The 26,385-nt window shown below is 44.0% G+C and overlaps 1 protein-coding gene across 1 annotated transcript in view; it reads right to left on the bottom strand.

Annotated features, from left to right (window-relative positions):
- ANKDD1B (ankyrin repeat and death domain containing 1B) overlaps window positions 1-26,385 on the bottom strand; it is a 60,103-nt gene that overhangs the window by 8,508 nt on the left and 25,210 nt on the right. The window contains 7 exon segments of the mRNA XM_070468487.1: window positions 775-870; window positions 6,351-6,449; window positions 9,572-9,670; window positions 13,642-13,715; window positions 17,416-17,599; window positions 17,729-17,886; window positions 26,203-26,363. Coding sequence (XP_070324588.1) covers window positions 775-870; window positions 6,351-6,449; window positions 9,572-9,670; window positions 13,642-13,715; window positions 17,416-17,599; window positions 17,729-17,886; window positions 26,203-26,363 — 871 coding nt within the window.

Here is a 26,385-nt window from a genome sequence, read left to right as displayed (position 1 = left end):
ACCTACCTGGTTTGCCATCTTTGGGTGTTTATATTTTGTGGGCTTGTAGTTAAAAAGAGGAAGAAAAATTGTGTCCAAATAATGTAGCACTTAAACTTTATATAATAAAGCCACATTTAGAATTGCTGTTGCTTTAATGATTTCTGAAATTTAAATAGTGCAGCCAAATAAAAGACAAAGATACAAACACTAAATATGAACTTCCCTACCAGGACTGATGGCCCAGATGGTAAAGAGTCCACTTGCAATGGAGGAGACATGGGTTCGATCCCTGGGTCAGGCAGACCCTCTGGAGAAGGGAATGGCAACCCACACCAATATTCTTGCCTGGAGAATCCCAAGGACAGAGGAATCTGGCAGGCCACAGTCCATGGGGTCACAAAGAGTAAGACATGACTGAATGACTAACCCATCCGATGACTAAGTGGTGCATCCGACCACTTAGTAGAATGGGAGTCTGGGAACTTCCAGAAGGAACCATATATAGCCAGAGACTGTGACGGCAGCACAGCCAGCAGTGTAGGCTGGCCTGCTTGGCCCCACTGAGCCCTATGCTCTTCTGCTCCCACCACTGGGACTAACAAAGGATGGAGAGGAAGGGACGCAGCTGTTCAGGACGGATGGAACAGCACAGGACGAGAGCCGGTGAAACCACACTCACCCGGGCCCTGGCCACTAGGGAGAGAAAAAGAATCACATAGACCGCCCCTCCCGCCCGTCAGAAGAGGGGGTTGTAGAAGAGGCCTCTGCGGAGCTGGCCTAAGCCTTCCTTACCTCTCTCTAGGCATAGTGCCTCTCAGCTTTGATGAGCACGTCCATGGAGAGGCTGCGGCTGCTCCTTGCGGCCACAGCCAGGGCAGTCTTCCCTTGCTAAAAGCCAGAAATCAAAGTGTCAGACAATGTGGAGAACTGGTGAGGAGCTCTAGCTTTGGAACAAGGGGCCCTGGATTCAAATCCTGACCCTACTGAGGAAATTAAAAGACGCTTGCTCCTTGGAAAAAAGCTATGACCAACCTAGACAGCATATTAAAAAGCAGAGATATTAGTTTGCCAACAAAAGTCCATCTACTCAAAGCTATGGTTTTTCCACTAGTCATGTACGGATGTGAGAGTTGGACTATAAAGAAAGCTGAGCGTGGAAGAATTGATGCTTTTGAACTGTGGTGTTGGTGAAGACTCTTAAGAGTCCCTTGGACTGCAAGGAGATCCAACCAGTCCATCCTAAAGGAGATCAGTCCTGAGTATTCATTGGAAGGACTGATGCTGAAGGTGAAACTCCAATACTTTGGCCACCTGATACGAAGAGCTGACTCATTGGAAAAGACCCTGATGCTGGAAAAGATTGAAGGAGGGAGGAGAAGGGGACAACAGAGGATGAGATGATTGGATGGCATCACTGACTCAGTGGACATGATTAAGTAGTCACCGACCTACTTAAGTAGGCTCCGGAAGTTGGTGATGGACAGGGAGGCCTGGCATGCTGCACTCCATGGGTTCACAAAGAGTCAGACATGCCTGAGCGACTGATCTGAACTGAACTGCAGCAATCCACTCCAGTATTCTTTCCTGGAAAATCCTATGGATGAATAGCTTGGTGGGCTACATCCATGGGATCACAAGAGTCGGACACAACTTAGCAACAACACCACCATCATTGCTTCCTTGTGGGGAAAATGTGGGCCAGTCCTCAGCTTCACCTGGTCTCAGTAACTTCCCCTCTGTGTAGCAGCAAGGGGCAAGTGTGATAACACATATTGCACACTTAGAACTGCTTGTGGCACATGGTAATGGTCTAAGAGATGCTAGATGTTGATAGTGTCAAGAGCTGTGTCAGTGGGGCAAGAGGAAGGATTGTGGCTTAGGGACCCACCATCAACAGGTGATTTTTTTATACACACGCTATCAATGAGAACCCAAGCATTTCTCTAAGATTGGCAGGGGTCACTCTGGCTCACTGCACTGGGAAGTCCTCAGCAAATAAATGATATGATCACACACACTTCTCCTCCGAAAGCTAACTCCACCTGTGGCACAAACTTTAGCTAATAACCCATGCCCGCTTCCCCACCAAATTGCCTTTCCTCCTTTCTTCTAAAAGAGATCTCCAGATTTTAGCTGGGCATTTGGCCACCTGAGTATTTTCCTAGCCTCTCTTACCCTTGGGTGTGTGAACTAAGGACTGGCCAATGGCATACAAATGAAGCAGCACATGCAACTTCTGGGAAGCATCCTTACAGAGAAGAGGGATGTCACTTCCCTTCCCTCCCTCCTCCTCCCCAAGTGGAATGCTGACGTGATGGCAGGAGCCCAAACAGCCATGTTAGATCAGCAAGTGAAGGCCACCTACTGAGGAGGGTGGAGAAACAACACAGCAAAGGGAGAATTTTATTCAGAATAAATATCAATCATGGTAACACTAATACAGAACTCAACTTCCTGGACTCCTATCCAGAGATTTTTCTATTATATCACACCACCTCTAAACAAAGATGAGGGGTTAGAATCTTAACCAAATCATGCATGCATGCTCAGTTGCTGAGTCATGTTGGATTCTTTGAGACCCTATGGACTATAGCCTTCCAGTCTCCTCTGTCCATGGAATTTTCCAGGCAAGAATACTGGAGTGGGTTGCCATGCCCTCCTCCAGGGGATCTTCCCAACCCAGGGATCAAACTCCCATCTCCTGCATCTCCTGCATTGGCACGTGGATTCTTTACTACAGCGCCACCTGGGAAGCCCTTGGAATGACCAATAAAGGCTGTTCTAGACCTAATTTGGGGGCATAAATGTCCTTGGAGCCCATATGGCACCTCACAAATTACAAATGGCATACCTTTGTCAAGGTGGGTATAGTTCACAGCTCCCCTAGATTTTGAGAAGTGCCCAAGCCACACATCTATACTGTTTCCCCAAGCAAAAGATGCTGGTTCTCATTTGCTTTCCAAAGGACCCATGGAAAAATCTGCTCAGGGATCCTGAAGATAATTAAAATGAATGGTCAGAAAAAGCCTCAGAAGGGACTTCCCTGGATGTCCTGAGGCTAAGATTCCCCGTCCCCAATGCAGAAGGCCTAGGTTTGATCCCTGGTCAGGGAACTAGATCCCACATGCCACAACAAAGACCCAGAACAGCCAAATAAATATTTTTTATTAAAAAAAAGAAGAAACAAAGAAAGAAGAGAAATAACCTCGGAAAGAAGTTCCAACCTCAGAAACCCATGTTTCTATGCTCAGAGATCCAGAAACTTATCCTGATAAGTCTCTCACATGGCTGAGTATTTGTGAAATGCAACTCCCACCAATTCAAATGATTTGTCTGCTAGTCCAGACACTGAGACCCAGGTGAACCTAAAAATTAGAGCTGAAAGTAATCAGCCTCTAATCAAAAGAGACAGTAATGAAATTAAGAAGAACTTCATTCTGCAGGCATTTAGCAAGTGTCTAATTGTATGCTATCTAAATTCTGGCTTGTAAAGCCGTCTGAATCACCATAATTAGCCTATTTTGGGAAGGCAGCATTCTGAGAGCCAGAGGTTTCAAGCTCAGAGGAAAACCTTTGCAGGGAGCATGGCTGGAGTAGAAACGCAGATACTTGTGCTGGTGAGGGTGCGTGGCCCTCTGGGAGCTTTGTGACCCCGAAGGCTGAGAGGGCAGGGAAAGTCAGCTTTACTCCCAAACTTGGCTCCTTCTTTCCCATCCAGTGTGTGTGTGTGTTAGTCACTCAGTCATGTCTGACTCTTTGTGACCCCACGGACTGTAGCCCACCAGGCTTCTCTGTCCATAGGATGGACCAGGCAAGAACACTGGAATGGATAGCCATTATCTTCCTGACCCAGGGATCGAACCCAGGTCTCCTGCATTGCAGGCAGATTCTTTACCATCTGAGCTACTAGGGAAGCCAGACCAGACTTTCATTCAGTCTTAGAAACAGTCACTTATCTTCGGTAAAAATGATCGAACAGGGAGAAAAGAGAGTTTTTCTTCATTAATTACATACGTCCTGGATGCCAACTAGGCACCAGACCTGAAGAGAAAAAGAGGGAGGAGGAGAAAGGAAATCTGGAAAACAGATCATGAGGCCCAGGAAACTGTGGCTTTGTTTTGAGAAGAGAATCAAGTTATAGCAGAGACATATTCACTGGCATATTCAATCCACTTGATTAGGGGCCCAACGTAAGATCCCTGCCCAATGCTATGGATTCTCTACTCACCAGACTGCCCTGGAGGTGTTGTTGACGAAAAACTAGAATAAAATACAAAAAGAAAGCATGAGAAGCTACTAACGCTTAATGTTAACATTGGGCTGGACGAAAGTTCCTTTGGGTTTTTCTGTAAGATACCGTGACAGAAAAACCTAATTGAACTTTTTGGACACACCAACACTAACACTAAAGGTTAATGGAGTTAATGAGCCACCACTGGTGGAATTTCACCTAAGGGATGGAAATATGGCTGATTTTGTTTTCCTCCCCTGTGCTTTTCTGTTTTCCAAACTGTATACTTTACGTTCAGAAAAAGAAAACTGACATGTTGAGGGTAAAATTATTAGCAATATTTTTATATTTTAAAATATTTTATATATTTTATATATTATATATATTAAAATATATATTTTATTGTTGAGGGTAAAAATTATTAACAACTTATCTCAATTAAAACTGGGATGTTAATATCAAGATACAAGGTTTCTCCAATTTAGGTCCATTTCACAAAAGATAGAATACACAGAACTATACAAAAACGATCTTCATGACCCAGATAATCACAGTGGTGTGATCACTCACTTAGAGCCAGCCATCCTGGAATGCAAAGTCAAGTGGGTGTTAGGAAGCATCACTATGAACAAAACTAGTGGAGGTGATGGAATTCCAGTTGAGCTATTTCAAATCCTAAAAGATGCTGCCATGACAGTGCTGCACTCAATATGCCAGCAAATTTGGAAAACTCAGCAGTGGCCACAGGACTGGAAAAGGTCACCTTTCATTCCAACCCCAAAGAAAGGCAATGCCAAAGAATGTGCAAACTACCGCACAATTGCACTCAACTCACACACTAGGAAAGAAATTCTAAAAATTCTCCAAGCTAGGCTTCAACAGTACATGAACCGTGAACTTCGATTTAGACAAAGCAGAGGAACCAGAGATCAAATTGCCAACATCCACTGGATAATCGAAAAAGCAAGAGAATTCCAGTAGAGCATCTGCTTCTGCTTTATTGACTGTGCCAAAGTCTGACTGTGTGGATCACAACAAACTGTGGAAGATTCTTTAAGAGATGGGAATGCTGACCACCTTACCTGCCTCCTGAGAAATCTGTATGCAGGTCAAGAAGCAACAGTTAGAACCAGACATGAAACAATTGACTGGTTCAAAATTGGGAAAGGAATACATCAAGGCTGTATATTATCACTCTATTTATTTAACTTACATGCAGAGTACATCATATGAAATGTTGGGCTGGATGAAGCACAAACTGGAATCAAGATTGCCAGGAGAAATATCAATAACCTCAGATATGCAGATGACACTACCCTTATGGCAGAACTAAAGAGCCTCTTGATGAAAGTGAAAGAGGAGAGTGAAAAAGTTGGCTTAAAGCTCAACATTCAAAAAATGAAGATCATGGCATCTGGTTCCATCAGTTCATGGCAAATAGATGGGGAAACAGTGGAAACAGTGACAGAGTTTATTTTCTTCAGTTCCAAAATCATTGCAGATGGTGACTGCAGCCATGAAATTAAAAGACGCTTGCTCCTTGGAAGAAAAGCTATGACCAACCTAGACAGCATATTAAAAAGCAGACATTACTTTGCCAACAAAGGTCTGTCTAGTCAAAGCTATGGTTTTTCTAGTAGTCATGTGATGTGAGAGTTGGACTATAAAGAAAGTTGAGCGCCAAAGAATAGATGCTTTTGAACTGTGGTGTCGGAGAAGACTCTTGAGAGTCCCTTGGACTGCAAGGAGATCCAATCAGTCCATCCTAGAGGAAGTCCTGAATATTCATTGAAAGCACTGATGTTGAAGCTGAAACTCCAATACTTTGGCCACCTGATGCCAAGAACTGACTCATTGGAAAAGACCCTGATGCTGGGAAAGATTGAGGGCAGGAGGAGAAGGGGATGACAGAAGATGATTGGATGGCATCACCAACTCAATGGACATGAGTTTGGGTAAACTCTGGGAGTTGGTGATGGACAGGGAGGCCTGGCGTGCTGCAGTCCATGGGGTCACAGAGTCAGACACGACTGAGCGACTGAACTGAACTGATTCTAATCCTGCCTCTCAAGGCTCACAGCCAACAGGGAGGACTCAGCAACCAGCTCAGTTAACAGAGTGAAGCCCATGAACTGACCTTGTCAACAATCTTCAAGTTACAGCCAGCCTTCAGCAAGGTTTCCACAAGTTCCACATTTCCAAGATCAGCAGCTACATGCAAAGGATTCTGAAGCCTCTGCCATGAGAAATTTCAAAAATATAATTCAGCATGTTAAAGAGAGAAGAAATTGTATAATAAAAAGACAAAGGGAAAGCAAAGGTGTCCTCCACAGGCATAAGGGAAAACAGATAAGCTAACTTATTTTTAAACAGGAACAGGAGACATTCATTGCTGTTATTTATAACAATGAAAGATTGAAAGGAAGTTACATGCTTAATAAGGAGACTCATGAGATAAATTATGGTATACGCACATATGGGAAAAGTAGGCAACCATCACAAATAACTTTTTAAAATAATTTCAATAAGGGACACCTACAGTAGTAAGTTCATAGAGATACAGTGAAATGGTGTGTCGAGGAAGCAGGAATAAAGAATTACTGTTTAATGAGTATGAGTCTCAGTTTAGAAAGATAAAACTCTGGAGACAGTGTGAGAGTTATGCACATGGTCAATATGCTTAATGCCACCGAACTGTACACTTAGAAATGGTTACAATAGTTAAATTTTTTTTTTTTTTAGGGTATGATTCCTTTTATTTATTTTTTTTATTATTTTTTTCCATTTATTTTTATTAGTTGGAGGCTAATTACTTTACATCATTACAGTAGTTTTTGTCATACATTGAAATGAATTAGCCATGGATTTACATGTATTCCCCATCCCGGTCCCCCCTCCCACCTCCCTCTCCACCCGATCCCTCTGGGTCTTCCCAGTGCACCAGGCCCAAGCACTTGTCTCATGCACCCAACCTGGGCTGGTGATCTGTTTCACCCTAGATAATATACATGTTTTAATGCTGTTCTCTTGAAACATCCCACCCTCGCCTTCTCCCAGAGTCCACAAGTCTGTTCTATACATCTGAGTCTCTTTTTCTGTTTTGCATATAGGGTTATCGTTACCATCTTTCTAAAGTCCATATATATGTGTTAGTATACTGTAATGGTCTTTATCTTTCTGGCTTACTTCGCTCTGTATAATGGGCTCCAGTTTCATCCATCTCATTAGAACTGATTCAAATGAATTCTTTTTAATGGCTGAGTAATATTCCATGGTGTATATGTACCACAGCTTCCTCATCCATTCGTCTGCTGATGGGCATCTGGGTTGCTTCCATGCACTGTTTATAATAGTTAAGTTTTATGCTACATCTATTTTGCCACAATAAAAAATAATTTCAGAGATTTGTAAAAATGGTAAAGTGCTTGTAACATTTAAAACCTTAGGAAAAAACACTCTCTGGTTGAGCTCAATTTACATATAAAAATAGAGGAAGAGAAGAAATTGCATTGGTGATGTTAAGAATGATAACATCTAGATGAAGGGATTAGAGGTTATTTTTATTGCCTTCTTGATGCTTTTCTCTATTTTGCAAATTCCCTACATTATAGTGTATAAAAGGAGTGTCAGCTTTTAATTCCTTTCTGAAATAACCATTTTCCTACAAAAAGGACAAGACGGTCTCAGAGAAATAGATGAAATCACAAGAAAATCACCCGTCTTACACCTCCCACCAAAAGAAACTCTGATGTGAAGGCATTTCTAAAATATTAACACAGACAGGAACACTGGTTGTGATCTAGCCCCAGTCCTACACCAGAGGGAGGAAGCAACTCTCCCAGTATCACACAGCTGGGCAGAAGCACCTAGTCCAGGACTCTTCCTCCCAGAGCACAAGGCCGACCTGCTTGGCATGTTAACAGAATTAATACCAAAAAGCATTCACTAAAGACCCACTTTTAGGTGGCAATGCACCCCTCTGGAGGCTCATTATCTAAGATATGGAACAAACACTGACAGACTGATTGAAAGTCTATACCAACATGGAACAGAGACAAGTGTCACACACCAAATACTCATAAAACCTCCCAATGGCAAAACTGCTAGAAGTCCAGAGGGCAGGAAATGCAACCTAAATATTAAGAGAGCTCTCTTTCTTTGGGGGATTAGAACCAAATTGTAAGGTTTTTAGCTTATTTATGTCTCCTTACTTTTATACACTGTGTATTCCTAGTTTAACAAAAACCATCAGTGATGAAGAATTTGATACCCTGGGTGGCAGTCTAGCAAGCCTCATTTGCTGGAGTGGAGGTAGCCAATTCTGGTGAAACCAGAACCACTTGTGAGTTCTGTCCTTGTGGAGAGAAAGATGCTGCCTATAAGAAAAGATCCGGGGCATTAACATATCTGAACACACATGTATGTTTAATAACAAGGGGGATTTTTCTTCCCCCACACTTTTGGGATAGTAGAAGACCAGGGAGGAGAATGGTCCTGGGGGAAGGAAGGGACGGACAGGGAGTTAAGTCCCCATTCAGCTCAGGGCACCAGCGACCTCACAGGTTGGAGCTGGAGCAGAGATGGGAATCAGAGCTCTGGCTTCATAGATGAGGAAACCGAAGACTACCCAGTGGGTAAGTTCAGGCATCCTCACCAATCATGGCCACTCCTGACCTTGGAGGGGGCAGCCAGGAAGGAGGGCGAGGTCCCGAGGCTCATGGGTTAAGACCCCTCTCTCTGAGAGTTTTCCTTCCCACTTCTGGCCTCTGGAAGAGGGCAGCCCATCCCACAGCGGGGCCCAGGGCAGACAGCACCCACGCCCATCCTCTTAATTCTTCCACCTCAACATTTCCATTTCTAGCCAGTGATGGATGCCTTCTATGGAACATTTGATTCTGCTCCAATGGACTGAATTCATGGTGATATTTAAAAAAAAAAAATTCAAGAGGCCTCTTTTGCCTTTGGGCAAAAAGAAGATACATTTATGGTCTGTCATACAAAGCTTCCTTCTGGGGGAAAAGGGTTCTCTGCCAACTACAACATTTCACACTGGGGGAGTAGCTTTTGATTTAAAGCGGCTCTGGCAATTTATCTCCGAGCTACTGTTTATCTATCCAAAGCACTGGGCCTGTTAAATGTGAACAGTTTAATAATGCACTGGCTGAATCCCAGTTGTGCATTTGAAAAAAAAGACAAAATATGTGTGTGCAAGTGGGGGTGAGGGTGAGGGGGGAAAAGGATAAAAAGTGAATGTGCCTGTTCCTCCCAGGAACCTCGAACTTGATCAAAACTACCCCTAAACACACACTGAGTTGGAACAAGAAAATTGACTCTCCAGGTTCTGACTTGCTGGCTTACCTGATTTAAGATATCAGCGTCATGCCGTGCACTTAATAAGCTGTTCACCATTGTGACATGGTTGTTGAGAACAGCTAAATGAAGAGGGGACGCCTTCGGCTGCAGAAACAAACGACAATTTCAAATTCAAAAAGTTCTGGCTTCAACATTCAGATAAAAAAGTGACTCATTTCAGCAGATAACCCCCTGAACACTGACATGGCCCAGCATGGTGGTGAGTCCTTCAGTAAGTCTTCAGCAGTCATTTGCCTGCCAAGGTCGCACAGCTAACATGCTCACCAGCAACCCCCGCTCCCACATCATTTATTCTAGAACATGATTCTGAGCACCTACTATAAGCCAGGCTCTCTTCAGGATGCTAGGGGTTCAGTCAGAGCCTATGAATGAATGAAATCTACGGTTTTTCCAGTAGTCCTGTATGGATGTGAGAGTTGGACCATAAAGAAGGCTGAGCACTGAGGAATTGATGCTTTCTAACTGGGGTGCTGGAGAAGACTCTTGAGAGTCCCTTAGACAGCAAGATGAAACCTGTCAATCCTAAAGAAAATCAGACCTGAATTTTCACTGGAGGGACTGATGCTGAAGCTGAAGCTCCAATACATTGGTCACCTGATATGAAGAGCTGACTCACTGGAAAAGACATGATGCTGGGAAAGATTGAAGACAGGAGGAAAAGGGGATGACAGAGGATGAGACAGTTGGATGGCGTCACTGACTCAATGGACATGAGTTTGAGCCAACTCTGGGAGATAGTGAAGGACAGGGAAGCCTGGTGTGCTGCAGGCAATGGGACCACAAAGAGTCGGACACAACTCTGCAACTGAACAAGAACAAGGGGTTCAGTGGTGAACATGGCCCAGCCTCAGGAATCTTTCGAGTAGGGAAAGTGACATTGATTTTTTTTAAGTCACAAAATAAATATATGGTTACTAATTGTGTTAAGTACCTTGGAGGAAAACTGCAGAGTAGTAAGATAGCATATGTGCGGGTGGGCTGAGGGCTAAACTTGCCAGAGGTCAGAAAAAAAACTTTCCTGAAGAATTGACATCTGAGCTCAAATATGAAGACTAAAGAACTACTGAATAGCTTAACTGTGGGACTTCTCAGAGCCTTCAAAGAGCTAAAGTGCAGTGGGAATAACCACAATAGCAGTCATATTCCATATTTCCTAACTTGCCTTGAACTAGGGCTTTTTCTCCCTAGAGCGGGTTGGGGGACTAACACCCCCTCACCGAGGGTTCAGTCCATGCTCAGCCCTCCCACCTGTGCAGTCTGACCACCTCGTATTTGCCAAGCCCCGACAGTCTTTCCTCCCGCTTTGTGGCTAAAACACCTGTCTTCCAGCCACGCGCTCAGTCACCTCCAGCACAGGCTTCTCACCAGCTCTGCCAGGCTCAGTGCCCTCCTGCACACTCACACTCACAGCCTCTGGCTGCCTCACTCCTACCCAGCTGCCCCTGGTCCCGGGGGCTCCAGAGAAAATACCTCCCTGGGGGTAGAAAAGGCAGCTGCAGGATGAAAAAAGGCGAGGATGACACAGTTAAGGTGTGAAAGTCAGGTGAGGGGCATCTAGTGGGGAGGGGCGGGGTTGGGGCACAGGGAGTGGATGCAGTGAAACCGTGTGGACCACAGAAGCTGAGCTGAGAGGCAGAGAGAGTGGAGAGAAGGGGTGCAGATGCCTCGAGGGGGGTGCAGAGGATGGGGCACGGTGCTGCTCAAGCAGAGATGATGTTAGTCAGCATCAGGTACGCACATACAACGCATCCTCCTAAGGGTACTACTACACACTCACGTCACCAGTAGTTGAGTTCAGTTCATTTGCTCAGTCATGTCCAACTCTTTGCGACCCCACGGACTGCAGCACGCCAGGCCTCCCTCCGTCACCAACTCCTAGAGCTTGCTCAAACCCATGTCCATTGAGTCAGTGATGCCATCCAACCATCTCATCCTCTGTCATCCCCTGCCCCTCCCACCTTCAATCTTTCCCAGCCTCAAGGTCTTTTCCAATGAGTCATTTCTTCCCATCAGGTGGCCAAAGTATTGGAGTTTTAGCTTCAGCATCAGTCCTTCCAATGAATATTCAGGACTCATTTCTTTTAGGATGGACTGGTTGGATCTCCTTGCAGTCCAAGGGACTCTCAAGAGTCTTCTCCAACACCACAGTTCAAAAGCATCAATTCTTTAGCGCTCAACTTTCTTTACAGTCCAACTCTCACATCCATACAGTTAATATTCTCATATCCCCAGCAGTTAATACTGTTTAAAACACTAGGCTGACAGCTTTTCATTCACAACCACCCCAGCAGTTAGGTCTTCCATTCCACACTTTACATATTGAGAAAGTCAATTCCTAGGCAGGTTGATAAGAAGTCCGGGTCTCTGAGGAGGAGAAAAGGGCCTGGGGCTCTCAAAGAGGAGACAGGGGTCTGGAATTCTCAAAGAGGAAGAAATGACAAAGTCTTTTTTTTTTCCTCTACATTCTGTAGTCTTAGTCACATAAAACGTTTTTTGCTTTAAGCGCAGAACTGATGATTACACAACAAACAACTCAGTTTAAACTCTGTACTAAGGACTATATAGCAACAATGTATCCCCCTTGAGGACACTTCCTCCTTCCTGAAAACCTTCTGACTAATCCCGTTATCTTAAATCGTGTATTATGGGAATGGGTCTGGTAAGATCTTTCTATTGTTAGTTCTAATCCTGTCATCTTAAAATGTAAACTGTGGGAGTGGGTCTAGTAAGATCTTTACCACCTTAGACATTCTTTTGATACACTGTAATAAGTGATTAAAAAGTATCTAACTCCCTTGCTAACTCTCAATCCCCCTTCAGATGTCCATGTCAGAAGTTTTCTCTGCCCCTTTTTACACTTTAATAAAACTCTGCTACACAAAAGCTCTTGAGTGATCAAGACTGGTGCGTGATCCAGAAGCTAAATCTTCTTCTTTGGAGATCCTGAATCACCTAAGCTATCAATTAGAGACACAGAGGTTAAATCACCTCCTGAGGCATCTGAGATAGGAAGTGGCAGAGACAGGATTCAAACCGAGATCTTTCTGACTCCAACATCAACACCAGCCTCCTTCCCACAGGGGTAGATGGATGGAAGAAAGATACAGTGGTTGAGCAAAGAACCCAGCAGTACTCAGAGGAGGAGGAAAGGAGGGGCAGATGGGACCTAAAGCTGTGTACATCAGACTGTCCAAGGGTGAGCATGGGCAGTCGGAGACAGGTGGGGTGGAGGGGCAGGCTTTCTATACAGACCTCTTCTGCTCTGGGAGGACCTGGTCTCTATGACACCAAGCGTGAAAAAAGAGAACAGATCCCTAATCCCAGGGACATAGTGAAGGCCCTTCCTGCTGGGACTACCAGCCTTGCTGTGACCCCAAAGCCTCCTGAGAAACAGGAGGCATCCTTGGATAGACCAGGCAAATTCAGAGCTTCTCATGCCGTTCTCCAAAAACGACCAATCCTGGTTTAAATCACATCCCTTCTCTCCAGTTAACACAATAAATAGTAATGGCTTAAGCAAGATCAGAGGAAAGAATATTCTCCCAGGAGAAATGAAACTAGAGTGAAAAATAGCATCTAATTCCAGCACAGATGGCCTTTGTTAATTCTGCCAGGGCCAACTTCAGAAAACCTAAATCAGTACAAATGACTGACTTTCAAAAGAAAAACAAAATCGGTCAACGAAGGGGGAAGAATAATCCTTCTCCTGCCTATTAACAGCAGCTTCATCATTTTCCCAGACTGATAAATTTAATACAAGAATGGCCATCTCCAGACACGTGAGAAAGTTTAACTGCGGCAAATATAAATATTTAAAACACAAGATTTCATTTTGTTCAGGAACTGCAACAACTTTCTAAAATTCAGCCCTCGGATTCTATTTCTCACGATTAAAAGTCAGTCTGCAAAAGGAGTTGGTCAGCCCTCCCAGAAACAATTTCTCCTTTGTGATCACCATTCCTCCCCTTCCTCTCCCCAGTGTATCTGCAAGCAGCATCTTACAGCACAGCCAAGCCTCAGAACTGGGATCCAAGTCCATGTTACCTTAGACTCACTTCCATCATCTGGTGCAGATCAACGTTCTCACTGAGAAGAAAGCTGACAAGTGATGTCCAGGTTGCACTGATATCTGTAAGAGACAGGTGGAGAGAGAAGGCAGGGAGGGATTCCCATTGGAATCCAGCATGCTTTCTGGTGTTCTCGTGGTTATCAATGAATACAGTGAAACAGTATGACTCTTTTAAAGAGAAAATTCAATGTGTTTCTGATTATTGGGGGGGGGGGGTGCTCTTTGTTGCTTCTCCGTGAAGAGTCAGGTCCTAGGTATGCCTCAGGCAAATATGAGCTAAAGCCAGGAAGTACGAAATGAACTGGGGCCAAGTCTTCTCTCTATATACCCAGCTAACCCTCTCCGTGAAGAGATGAACCTGGTATTGGCCCCAGAAATGCCTCAACCCTCTCATTCTGACTATTTACTAGCAACTGTCCCCTTGCAGGCACCACCTCAAAACAGCATGAAAGTGTTAGTGGCTCACTTGTGTCCAACTCTTTGCGACCCCACAGACTGTGGTCTGCCAGGCTCCTCTATCCATGGAATTCTCCAGGCAAGAATACTGGAGTGGGTTTCCATTTCCTCCTCCAGGGGATCTTCCTGACCCAGGGATCAAGCCCACGTCTCCTGGGTTTCCTGCATTGCAGGGGGATTCTTTATCCCTGGGCCACTTGGGAAGCCCCTGATTATCCTGTCCTCCTGCAAAAGTCCTTGCAAGAAGAAAAGCTTAAAGATAATAGCGGATGGTTCTAAGCCACTGTGCTTTGAGTTGGTTGGTTATAAAGTGATAGGCAAGTGGAACAAATACTCGCAGGGTTGATACACACTCTGACCAATGGGAATCTAGCTTGAGCTGATACTAAATGCCTAAATGACCTTGAATAAATGGCCTCTCAAGGATGGGCCTCTATGTCTTCCTCTGCGACAATAACAGAACCACCTATATTATTAGTTTTCCATTGCTGCGAATAACAAATCACCACAAATGTAAATGCCTTAAACAATACAGATGTATTATCTTACAGTTCTAGAGGTCAGAAGTCTGAAATGAGTCTCACTGAGTGAAAAGAAAGTCCTATAAGGAGGCCTTCAGGAGAATCCATTTCTTTGCATTTTTCAGTCTGTAGACGCCACACACACCCCTTGGCTCTCAGCCCCGCTCCTTTACCTTCAAAGTCAGCAATGGGATGCTCAGTCCTTATCATGTTACATCCCCCTGACCTCCTTGCTGGCCTCATTCTTCTGCATGAAAGGACCCTTGTGATTACATTAGGCTCACCTGGATAATCTCGTTGTAGGGTCAGATGATGATCAACCTTAATTCCCCTTTTCCCTGTAACTTCACAAACTCACAGGTTCCCAGGATCCTAATGTGGACCTCTTTGGGGGCTATTATTCTGCCAACCACACCATCCTACCTCTTTTTCTAAATCATCACAATACTTGGGAAATACATGAGCTAGTAAAGGTGTACAATGATCTTAACTATCATCTCAATTAAGCCACAAAAATTTATTGAGCACTTATTATGTGTCAGACCCTATGTTAGATAGTGGGGGTGTGGACATGATTAGACTGACAGTATCTCTGACATTACATTCTAGTAGGGGTGGACAATCAATTGATATATAGATCAGTAGACTGGTAGATCAGTAAATCAACAGATTTAGAATAAATCCATCTATTAGATATTCATCTATTAGATATTCATCTAATTAGATATTCATCTCTTAGATATTATTAGGAGAATAACATCAGCTAGTGGCAATGAGCATGCTACAGTGAGAAGTGAAATAGTGTGACTGGATGATTATTTTCCAGTGAGTGATCAAGAAAACTTTCTTGGATAGGGTGACATCTAGACTGAGATCAGAATGGTAGGAAATGCCCCCTAATGGAAGGATCTGATGCAGAAACAGGTTTGTAAAGAGCCCAAAGCCAGGAACCGAAAGAGCTGTAGGGGCCTGTGGCATTTCATCCACGAGACACAATGGGCACAGAGTGTACGACCTTCAGACTTTTAAGCACCAAAGAAATATTTGAAATCTTAAAAAAAAAAAAAGTTGGTTCCAAAATACCAAAAGAAAACCACAAAATTGAGTTGAATAAATATTTAATCAACATAGTCATACTACATTGATTGTTAAATGCAGTATTCATAAAGTATCCATTACACTGTAAACAATTTGTAGGTTAAATTTTTTCACTTCCGTCAAATTTTCAAGTATGGGCAGAGTTCTAAGAAATCAATCATAAATTAGGATGGTCTAAAAGTGCTGCATTCAATATGTCAACAAACTTGAAAAACTCAGCAGTGGCCAGAGGACTGGAAAAAGTCAGTTTTCATTCCAATCCCAAAGAAGGGCAATGCCAAAGAATATTCAAACTGCCATATAACTGTGTTCATTTCACATGTTATCAAGGTTATACTCAAAATCCTTCAAGCTAGGCTTCAACAGTACGTAAACTGAGAACTTCCAGATGCACAAGCTGGATTTAGAAAAGGCAGAGGTCAAATTGCCAACATCCACTGGATCATGGAGAAAGAAAGGCAATTCCAGAAAAATAGCTACTTCTGCTTCATTGACTATGTTAAAGTCTTTGACTGTGTAGATCACAACAAACTGTGGAAAAATTTTTAAGAGATGGGAATACCAGACCACTTACCTGTCTTCTGAGAAACTTGTATGCAGGTCAAGAAGCTGTTGTTAGAACTGGACATGGAACAATGAACTGGTTCTAAATTGGGGAAGGAGTACATCAAAACTGTATATTGTTAGCCTGCTTATTTAACTTATGTGTAGAGTACATTATGCAAAATACCGGGCTGCATGAAATACAAGATTCCCAGGAGAAATATCAACAACCTCAGATATGCAGATGATACCACTCTAATAGCATAAAGTGAAGAGGAACTAAAGAGCCTTTTGATAAAAGTGAAAGAAGAGAGCGGCGATAAAGCTGGCTTAAAACTCTATGGGCAAGCTGAAACTCCAATACTTTGGCCACCTGATGCAAAAAGCTGACTCATTGGGAAAGACCCTGATGGTGGGAAAGACTGAAGGCAAAAGGAGAAGGGGACAGGAGAGGATGAGATGGTTAGGTAGCATCACTGATTCAATGGACCTGAATCTGAGCAACCCCAGGAGCTAGTGGAGGACAGAGGATCCTGGCGTGCTGTAGTCCATGAGGTGGCAAAGTCGGACATGACTTAGCAACGAAACATAAAAAACAATCATATCCAAAGGACTGTAAACGAATGAAAAAGCCTTTAAAAATAAGTTACAACAAAAGAAAAGATGTATTTAATGTGGCATGTGGGAGCCTTTAAAGTTAGTTGATAAGAGATGAGGATAAGAGTGTCCTCAGTCGTGTCTGACTCTGCGACCCCATGGACTGTGGCCCACCACGCTCCCCTGTCCATGGGATTCTCGAGGCAAGAATACTGGAGTGGGTAGTCATTCCCTTCTCTTGGGGGATCTTTCCCAACCCAGGGATCAAACCCAGGTCCCCTGCGTTGCAGGCAACTTCTTTTGAGCCACCACGGAAGCCCTCCCGAAACGTGTAGTTCTTAGGGTCTACAAAAGTCTTCACTGGATCCTGGGGGATAGGCAGCCTATGGGCAGCTAAATCCATAATCTTTCTCCAATTACCTCCTCGGAAATGACTCAACTTTTACCCACGCCCCTTAGCCGGGGTGGGGCTCAAAGCAAGCTCCTGGAGACCAAAACCACCAGTGTCAGCGGCGGAAGCTTCTCCAAGATCAAACAGTAATCACCGACAGATGCGAAAGCAAGATGCGTCCAACAGGACCCGGTGTGGGTCCATGCTGCGGGCTTCCCCCTTCGCTCCGCTTGCGTGCCCGGGGTCTTTACGGCTGGGCAGACACAGGTGTGGACAGCGGTGGGGGTGTTGATCCAGGAAGTGTGCGAATGAACTCGGGGAGGGGGGCATTCAAGATACTGTAAAAGGCGAAAACATGGACTTAGGACAATTTCCAGGCTGTCTGGATGAGGTAGAATGATATGGACACCGTGGAGCCTGCAGTCCTGGCAAGGCGGGGCGAACACGGAGCATGTGAAAGGCATTACGGAGCAAAACCCTTCGGAGGGCCAAATAACGAAGTACAGGAGGGAGGCGCCCAGCCACGGAACAGGCCAGGGGAGAGAGCCGGGGAGGGGCGTGCTGATGCGGGAGGCCTTTCCGGGGCCCTTTTCAGACCGGCTGCAGACTGGGGACAGACGGGTACCTGGGCAGGACAGGAAAATGTGCCGAAAATATTCTTAATTCAAAGTACGCTGACTATTTCCCGGCCCCGTGAATTCTTAACTTTACGTCATTTACTGCTTAAATAACCTTGTGACATCAGTGGGAATTACCTCACTCTGCACTTTCCACTCTCGCAGTCTTGTCCAAGTATATATAAATTAGGTACAATGAGGGACTTCCCTGGCGGCCCAGTGGTTAGGACTTGGTGCTTTCACTGCCATAGGCCAAGCTTTGATCCCCAGTCAGGGAACGAAGATCCTGCAAGCTGAGGGGAGTGACAGGAAAAAAACATCATACAGTTAAAATCATAGCTAAAACATATTGTTTTTTCTATTAGTGTTCTATCATGAACATTTTTCTGTATTGTAATAGGCTTAGTATTTATGATTAATATTTCTTAATGGTTATATAATTTTCCAAGAAATAGGTGTACCAAAATTTTATTCAGCCTTCCCCTACCATTTGTTGCCCTTACGGACTGTATCAAATTCTTGGTTATTGCAGATAATTTTAACATCTTTTTAAATTTTTATACAGTTCTTAAAGGTTACTTTCCATTTACAGTTATTACAAAATATAGGCTAAACTCTCTGTGTTGTGTATAAGACAGCTTACATCCAATACTTTGAACCTCCTACTCCCTACACCTATATTGCCCCCACCCCACCACTGGTAACCACTAGTTACCTTAACATCTATTTTATTGCATGTAGTTTTCCCCTCCTTTTCTGTTAACATAATTTTCCAAACATGGGTGAATGGAAAGTGACAAACTGCTTTTCAAAAGAATTAAACAAAAGTATGCTCCTGCCAACAGAAAACAAGAATATATAAAACATTACCAGTTTGGGACTTTATTCTCAATTCTGGTGTTCAACACCAGAAAAACTTCACTTCACTTCAGTTCAGTTCAGTCGCTTGCTCAGTCGTGTCCGACTCTTTGCGACCCCATGAATCGCAGCACGCCAGGCCTCCCTGTCCATCACCAACTCCCGGAGTTTACTCAAACTCATGCCCATTCGAGTCGGTGATTCCATCCAGCCATCTCATCCTCTGTCGCCCCCTTCTCCTCCTGCCCCCAGTCCCTCCTAGCATCAGGGTCTTTTCCAAAGAGTCAGTTCTTCACATCAGGTGGCCAAAGTATTGGAGTTTCAGCTTCAGAATCAGTCCTTCCAATGAACACCCAGGACTGATCTCCTTTAGGATGACTGGTTGGATCTCCTTGCAGTCCAAGGGACTCTCAAGAGTCTTCTCCAACACCATAGTTCAAAAGCATCAATTTTTCGGTGCTCAGCTTTCTTCACAGTCCAACTCTCACATCCATACATGACCACTGGAAAAACCATAGCCTTGACTAGATGGACTTTTGTTGGCAAAGTAATGTCTCTGCTTTTTAATATGCTATCTAGGTTGGTCATAACTTTCCTTCCAAGGAGTAAGCATCTTTTAATTTCATGGCTGCAGTCACCAGCCACAGTGATTTTTGGAGCCCCATCAAGTCTGACAGTTTCCACTGTCTCCCCATCTATTTACCATGAAGTGATGGGACCAGATACCATGATCTTAGTTTTCTGAATGTTAAGCTTTAAGCCAACTTTTTCACTCTCCTCTTTCACTTTCATCAAGAGGCTTTTTAGTTCCTCTTCACTCTCTGCATAAGGCTGGTGTCATCTGCATATCTGAAGTTATTAATATTTCTCCCGGCAATCTTGATTCCAGCTTGTGCTTCTTCCAGCCCAGCGTTTCTCATGATGTACTCTGCAGAAAAACTTAGTACCAGTTAAAGTTAACATTTGAGCTTTTGAAAATGAATTGCTTATACACTGTGATATGGAGATGTCTGCAAGATGTGTATACACTGACAATCTAAAAAAATGAGGTGCAGAGCAGTATATACATACACACAAGTAGGTACATATGTATATATATGTATATATGTATACATATATGTTTATATATATACATACACACAGAGAGAGCGAGCTACTATTTATGTGGTGTCAGTATGTGATCATTTTTCAAAAGAATGCATGGAAAATTCCTGCAAGATTAAATAAATCATTATTACTATTACTTCTAGGGAGGTGAAATTGAGATGGGAAGTTGGAATAAGATAGTTTTCATCATATACCCTTTGGTGCTTTTCAGATTTTTTGTTAGTTTCATTACAGATTAAATTAATTAGAAAAACAGAAAAAGAAAGTGAAACCCTTTGAAGACAAGACTAGGGCAGTGGCTAGTAGCTTAAGCCCTGAACTCTAATCCTTGTGCTGTCACTGAATAGCTGTATGATCCTGGATAAGATCCTTAACTTTCCTAAATTCTAATTTCCTCATCTAAAAAAATGAAGATTGGGGAATTCCTTGGTGGTCCAGTGGTTAGGACTTAAGTGTTCTCATTGCCAGGGGCCCAGGTTCAATCCCTGGTCAGGGAACTAAGATCCCACAAGCCACTCAACATGGCCAAACATTTTTTTTAACTTTTGAAAAAAATGAAGATCAGTATGAAAGGATCTCCACACCAAAGAATTTTGTATTTAAAATAAGGCATCATCCTGTCTTCTATAGGCTCCAGAATAACCACTTGGCTTTTTACACTATTTTTTTTCCAGCATCAACTGTGTATAAGCCAGGTACTCAGTTCAGTTCAGTTCAGTTCCTCAGTCATGTCCAGTTGTTTGTGACCCATGGACTGCAGCATGCAAGGCCTCCCTGTCCATCCCCAACTTCCAGAGTTTACTCAAACTCAGGTACATTGAGTCAGTGATACCATTTGGATGGTATCATCCATCTTATCCTCTGTCATCCCCTTCTCCTCCTGCCTTCAATCTTTCCCAGCATCAGGGTCTTTTCCACTGAGCGTGTTCTTAGCATCACGTGGCCAAAGTATTGGAGTATCAGCTTCAGTATCAGTCCTGCCAATGAATATTCAGGATGCATTTCCTTTTGGATGGACTGGTTGGATCTCCTTGCCGTCCAAGGGATTCTCAAGAATCTCCCCCAACACCACAGTTCAAAAGCATCAATTCTTTGGTGCTCAACTTTCTTATACTCCAACTCTCACATCCATACATGACTACTGGAAAAACCATAGCCTTGACTAGATGGACCTTTGTTGGCAAAGTAATGTCTCTGCTTTTTAATATGCTGTCTAGTTGGTCATAATTTTTCTTCCAAGGAGTAAGCATCTTTTAATTTCATGGCTGCAGTCACCATCTGCAGTGGTTTTGCAGCCCCCCAAAATAAAGTCTGTCACTGTTTCCACTATTGCCCCATCTATTTGCCATGAAGTGATGGGACCAGATGCCATGATCTTTGTTTTCTGAACGTTGAGTTTTAAGCCAACTTTTTCACTCTCCTCTTTCACTTTCATCAAGAGGCTTTTTAGTTCCTCTTCACTCTCTGCCATAAGGGTGGTGGCATCTGCATATCTGAGGTTATTGATATTTCTCCCGGCAATCTTGATTCCAGCTTGTGCTTCATCCAGCCCAGTGTTTCTCATGATGTACTCTACATACAAGTTAAATAAGCAGGGTGACAATATACAGCCTTGACATACTCCTTTCCCTATTTGGAACCAGTCTGTTCCACGCCCAGTTCTAACTGTTGCTTCCTGACCTGCAAACAGATTTCTCAGGAGGCAGGTCAGGTGGTCCGGTATTCCCATATCTTTTAGAATTTTCCACAGTTTGTTGTGATCCACATAGTCAAAGACTTTGGCATAGTCAATAAAGCAGAAGTAGATGTTTTTCTGGAACTCTCTTGCTTTTTTGATAATGCAACGGATGTTGGCAGTTTAATCTCTGGTTCCTCTGCCTTTTCTAAATCCAGCTTGAACATCTGAAAGTTCACAGTTCACATACTGTTGAAGCCTGACTTGGAGAATTTTGAGCATTGCTTTACTAGCATGTGAGATGAGTGCAGTTGTGTGATAGTTTGAGCATTCTTTGGTATTGCCTTTCTTTGGGATTGGAATGAAAACTGGCCTTTTCTAGTCTTGTGGCCACTGCTGAGTTTTCCAAATTTGCTGGCATATTGGGTGTGGCAGTTTTACAGCATCATCTTTTAGGATCTGAAATAGCTCAACTAGAATGCCATCACCTCCACTAGCTTTGTTCATAGTGATGTTTCCTAAAGCCCACTTGACTTTGCATTCCAGAATGTCTGGCTCTAGGTGAGTAATCATACCATCATGATTACCTGGGTCATGAAGATCTTTTTTGTATAGTTCTTCTGTGTATTCTTGCCACCTCTTCTTAATATCTCCTGCTTCTGTTAGGTCTATACTATTTCTGTCCTTTCTTGAGCCCATCTTTGCATGAAATGTTCCCTTGGTATCTCTAATTTTCTTGAAGAGATCTCTAGTCTTTCCCATTCTATTGTTTTCCTCTATTTCTTTGCACTGATCACTTAGGAAGGCTTTCTTATCTCTCCTTGCTGTTCTTTGGAACTCTGCATTCAAATGGGAAAATCTTTCCTTTTCTCCTTTCCTTTTTGCTTCTCTTCTTTTCACAGCTATTTGTAAGGCCTCCTCAGACAACCATTTTCCTTTTCTGCATTTCTTTTCCTTGGGGGTGGTCTTAATCCCTATCTCCTGTACAATGTCATGAACTTCCATCCATAGTTCTTCAGGCTCTCTGTCTATCAGATCTAATCCCTTGAATCTATTTCTCACTTCCACTGTATATTCCTAAGGGATTTGATTTAGGTCATACCTGAATGGTCTAGTGGTTTTCCCTACTTTCTTCAATTTCAGTCTAAATTTGGCAATAAGGAGTTCATGATCTGAGCCACAGTCAGCTCCCGGTCTTGTTTTTGCTGACTGTATAGAACTTCTCTGTCTTTGGCTGCAAAGAATATAATCAATCTGATTTTGGTATTGACCATCTGGTGATGTCCATCTGTAGAGTCTTCTCTTGTGTTGTTGGAAGAGGGTGTTTGCTATGACCAGTGCTTTCTCTTGGCAAAACTCTATTAGCCTTTGCCCAGCTTCATTCTGTACTCCAAGGCCAAATTTGCCTATTACTCCAGGTGTTTCTTGACTTCCTACTTTTGCATTCCAGTCTTCTATAATGAAAAGGACATCATTTTTGGGTGTTAGTTCTAGAAGGTCTTGTAGGTCTTCATAGAACCGTTCAGCTTCTTCAGCATTACTGGTCAGGGCATAGACTTGGATTACCGTGATGTTGAACGGTTTGCCTTGGAAAGGAACAGAGATCATTCTGTGGTTTTTGAGATTGCATTTAATTACTGTATTTCAGACTCTTTTGTTGACTATGATGGCTACTCCATTTCTTCTAAGGGAAAAAGTACATCTACTACTGTCCACAGTAGTAGATATAATGGTCATCTGAGTTAAATTCACTCATTTCAGTGCATTTTGTTCACTGATTCCTAAAATGTCGATGTTCACTCTCGGCATCTCCTGTTTGACCACTTCCAATTTGCCTTGATTCATGGACCTAACATTCCAGGTTCCTATGCAATATTGCTCTTTGCAGCATCGTATTTTGCTTCCATCACCGGTCACATCCACAATTGGGTGTTATTTTTGCTTTGGCTCCATTCCTTCATTCTTTCTGGAGTTAGTTCTTCACTGATCTCCAGTAGCATATTGGGCACCTACCAACCTGGAAAGTTCATCTTTCAGTGTCCTATCTTTTTGCCTTTTCATACTGTTCATGGGGTTCTCAAGGCAAGAATACTGAAGTGGTTTGCCGTTCCCTACTCCAGTGGACCACATTATGTCAGAACTCTCCACCATGACCCATCCATCTTGGGTGGCCCTATATGGCATGGCTCTTGGTTTCATTGAGTTAGACAAGGCTGTGGTCCCGGTGATCAGATTGGTTAGTTTTCTGTGATTGTGGCTTTCAGTCTGTTTCAGTCTGTCTGCCCTCTGCTGGAGAAGGATAAGAGGCTATGGAAGCTTCCTGATGGGAGAGACATTGTGGGGGAAACTGTTCTGATGGGCGGAGCCATGCTCAGTAAATCTTTAATCCAATTTTTTGTAGATGGGTGGAGCTGTGTTCCCTCCCTGTTATTTACCTGGGGCCAAACTATGGCGAAGGTAATGAAGATAATGGCGACCTCCTTCAGAAGATCCCACGCATCTACTGCTACACTCACTGCCCCCAGCCCTGCAGCAGGCCACCACCGACCCACACCTCTGCTAGAGACTCCTGGACACTCCCAGGCAAGTCTGGGTCATTCTTGACAGCCTTACTTTCATAATAAAGAAAAACTGAACAAAACCTAAATGGCCAGGAGCTAAAGAAGGGTTAAAGGCATTTTGGGCAGACACTAAAAATATGCATGCATAGAAACACAAAGAAAACTGGAAGGAAAACATATCAGATGTTTATAAGACAATCCTTTCAGTGTAGAGAAAATATGAAAATTGCTATTTTTGTTTATTTTTATCTCAGTCTTTAAAATTTATATTTCTGGCATATGTTTTATAATATATTTGTTGTAGCTAAGCGTTTCGGGAAACAAACTCACTCAGAAGGACAATGCAGATAGTGTAGTGCAGTTTATTACACCGGCGGGCCCAAGGCAGAGTCTCCGCTTAGCCAAGGACCCCGACCAGTTTTTGTGAAAACCTTATATACCCTAAGTTTACTTGCTCAAACCCACCTCCCCAAATTCCTTGAAACCAGTCTGGACAAGGTAAAAGAGAGATATGATCAAAGTTAACCCATGATTCATGTGTCATAAGACTAGATGAACAATGGACATTTATCAATAGGCCTGTGGTCATATCCCGATAAACATAATGGAATTTACCACCTTGTTCTGTTACAGAGATAATTAGCATATTCTTTTAGGCCACGAGAGTCCAAGTCCAAGTCCTGTGGCTCTTTTATCCGGGGGGTCTGGTTTCCCATTGGTCTGCCTCTTCTATAGACACTGGCACAAAGTTCAGAGTCCATTGGGAGGGTGGCCATGCGTGTCGCCTGATGTTCGCAGCCTGGCCTAAGACAGAGTCCAACTCTGTCTGTTTCCTCCTTCATATTGATTTAATGATAAATGCACCTGTGATAAGGGGCATGCTCACATTTTCTTTCCTGATATGAGTTTACTACCCGGAATGTTTGGAGAGCACCACACTCAAGCCTAGTCCTATGAGTCACTCCGTGCTCTGGCAAGAGCCTGTGTCGGCAAACAGAGGCAGCCAGATACTGTATGTACATTATGGGCTTCATCCAAAGGGTTAATAGTATCACTACACACTTTGTGCAAATGAAATCTACCACAGTCTACAATTACAGTTTGGTAGACTTAAAGACTTTTTTTCAATGTGCCCTGACTCAAAATTAGCTAAAAGGTGGATTACATCCAGGAGCACAGATTCCAGTGGTAAAGCGTTAGAACAGAAAAGGGCCAGCATGACTAAGACTTTAAATCCTAGGACTATAGGGCTGGATCTCTATATTTGTGAAGGCCAATCAGGGCTCAGATTTGTGCCAGGTGACTCAAGTTCTCCTTGAGTTTCTCACACATCATCCATAACTCTTATTCAAGAAGATCAAATTCCTAGGATCTTCATAAAGTTAAACCAGTTCAGTCTGATCACCACTACCGTGAAGTCCAAGAGGACTCCACTCACCTGGGTCTCCAAACAGCCAGCTCCCAGGCGTGGACCCAGAGGTTAAAAAGTGACCTCCCAGAGCAGATGACTCACGAGTCTGCCTCCACAGCCACAGACTCTGCACTGAACTGCAGGCCTGGTTTATCCCCGCCCACCGCCCCTCACCTGATAAACCCCTCCGTGCTGTCTCAGGGAGAACCCGCCCACTCCCTCCTGACTGAGGCGTTCAGGCTTCTCTCCTCCTCTCACCCTCCACAGCTCAGGGGTGGGCACCCCACCGTCCTGGGAGTCCAAGCAGAGAGCTGGCGGGGCAGAAAGTCTCCCCTCTCCCTAGCCCCTGCTCACAAACCCTGTGACCTCACCTCCTCCTCCCCCCCGCATCCTGTTTGCTGCCCCTGAGAGCCTGGGTGAGAGGTTCCCAACAGCCCTTGCTCCAGGCACTTCCTGTCACCTGAAGGGCCTCCCCACCTCCAGCTTTCCAGGCAGCGGTCCCCCCTTCAAGGCACAGTGTCAGTGTGCTGCGTCCGCCCAGGATGGATCCTGCGGCTGTGTGCTGCCTGAAGCCCTCCCGGGCCTCTGGCACCAGCAGGTCAGAGCCAGCTCTGCTCCTGGGAAGCGCGGCCTCTCATTGCTCCACCCCACCCCATCCTCGGAGCTTCAATCCAGGCACTCACCACGCCTTTTCAGGCCTCAGCTCCCTTACACGGGCTCTGTCCCAAAGCCCACCCTGGTGTCCGCCTCCGGCCTCCTGGTACCATGTTCATTCGAATGCCCAGACCCACGTGGTGTATGACCTCGTCTGGGAGGTCTGGTATTTCTGAAACAGATTTTCCTTTGTGCTCCCACCGCACACTGCATGTACATCTGTTAGTGTATTTAACCCAAT

Source organism: Odocoileus virginianus, chromosome 6 (assembly GCF_023699985.2).
Source record: "Odocoileus virginianus isolate 20LAN1187 ecotype Illinois chromosome 6, Ovbor_1.2, whole genome shotgun sequence".
Lineage (NCBI taxonomy): Eukaryota > Metazoa > Chordata > Mammalia > Artiodactyla > Cervidae > Odocoileus > Odocoileus virginianus.
Note: the sequence above shows the minus strand (reverse complement) of the source record. Positions and strands in the feature narration are given on the sequence as shown.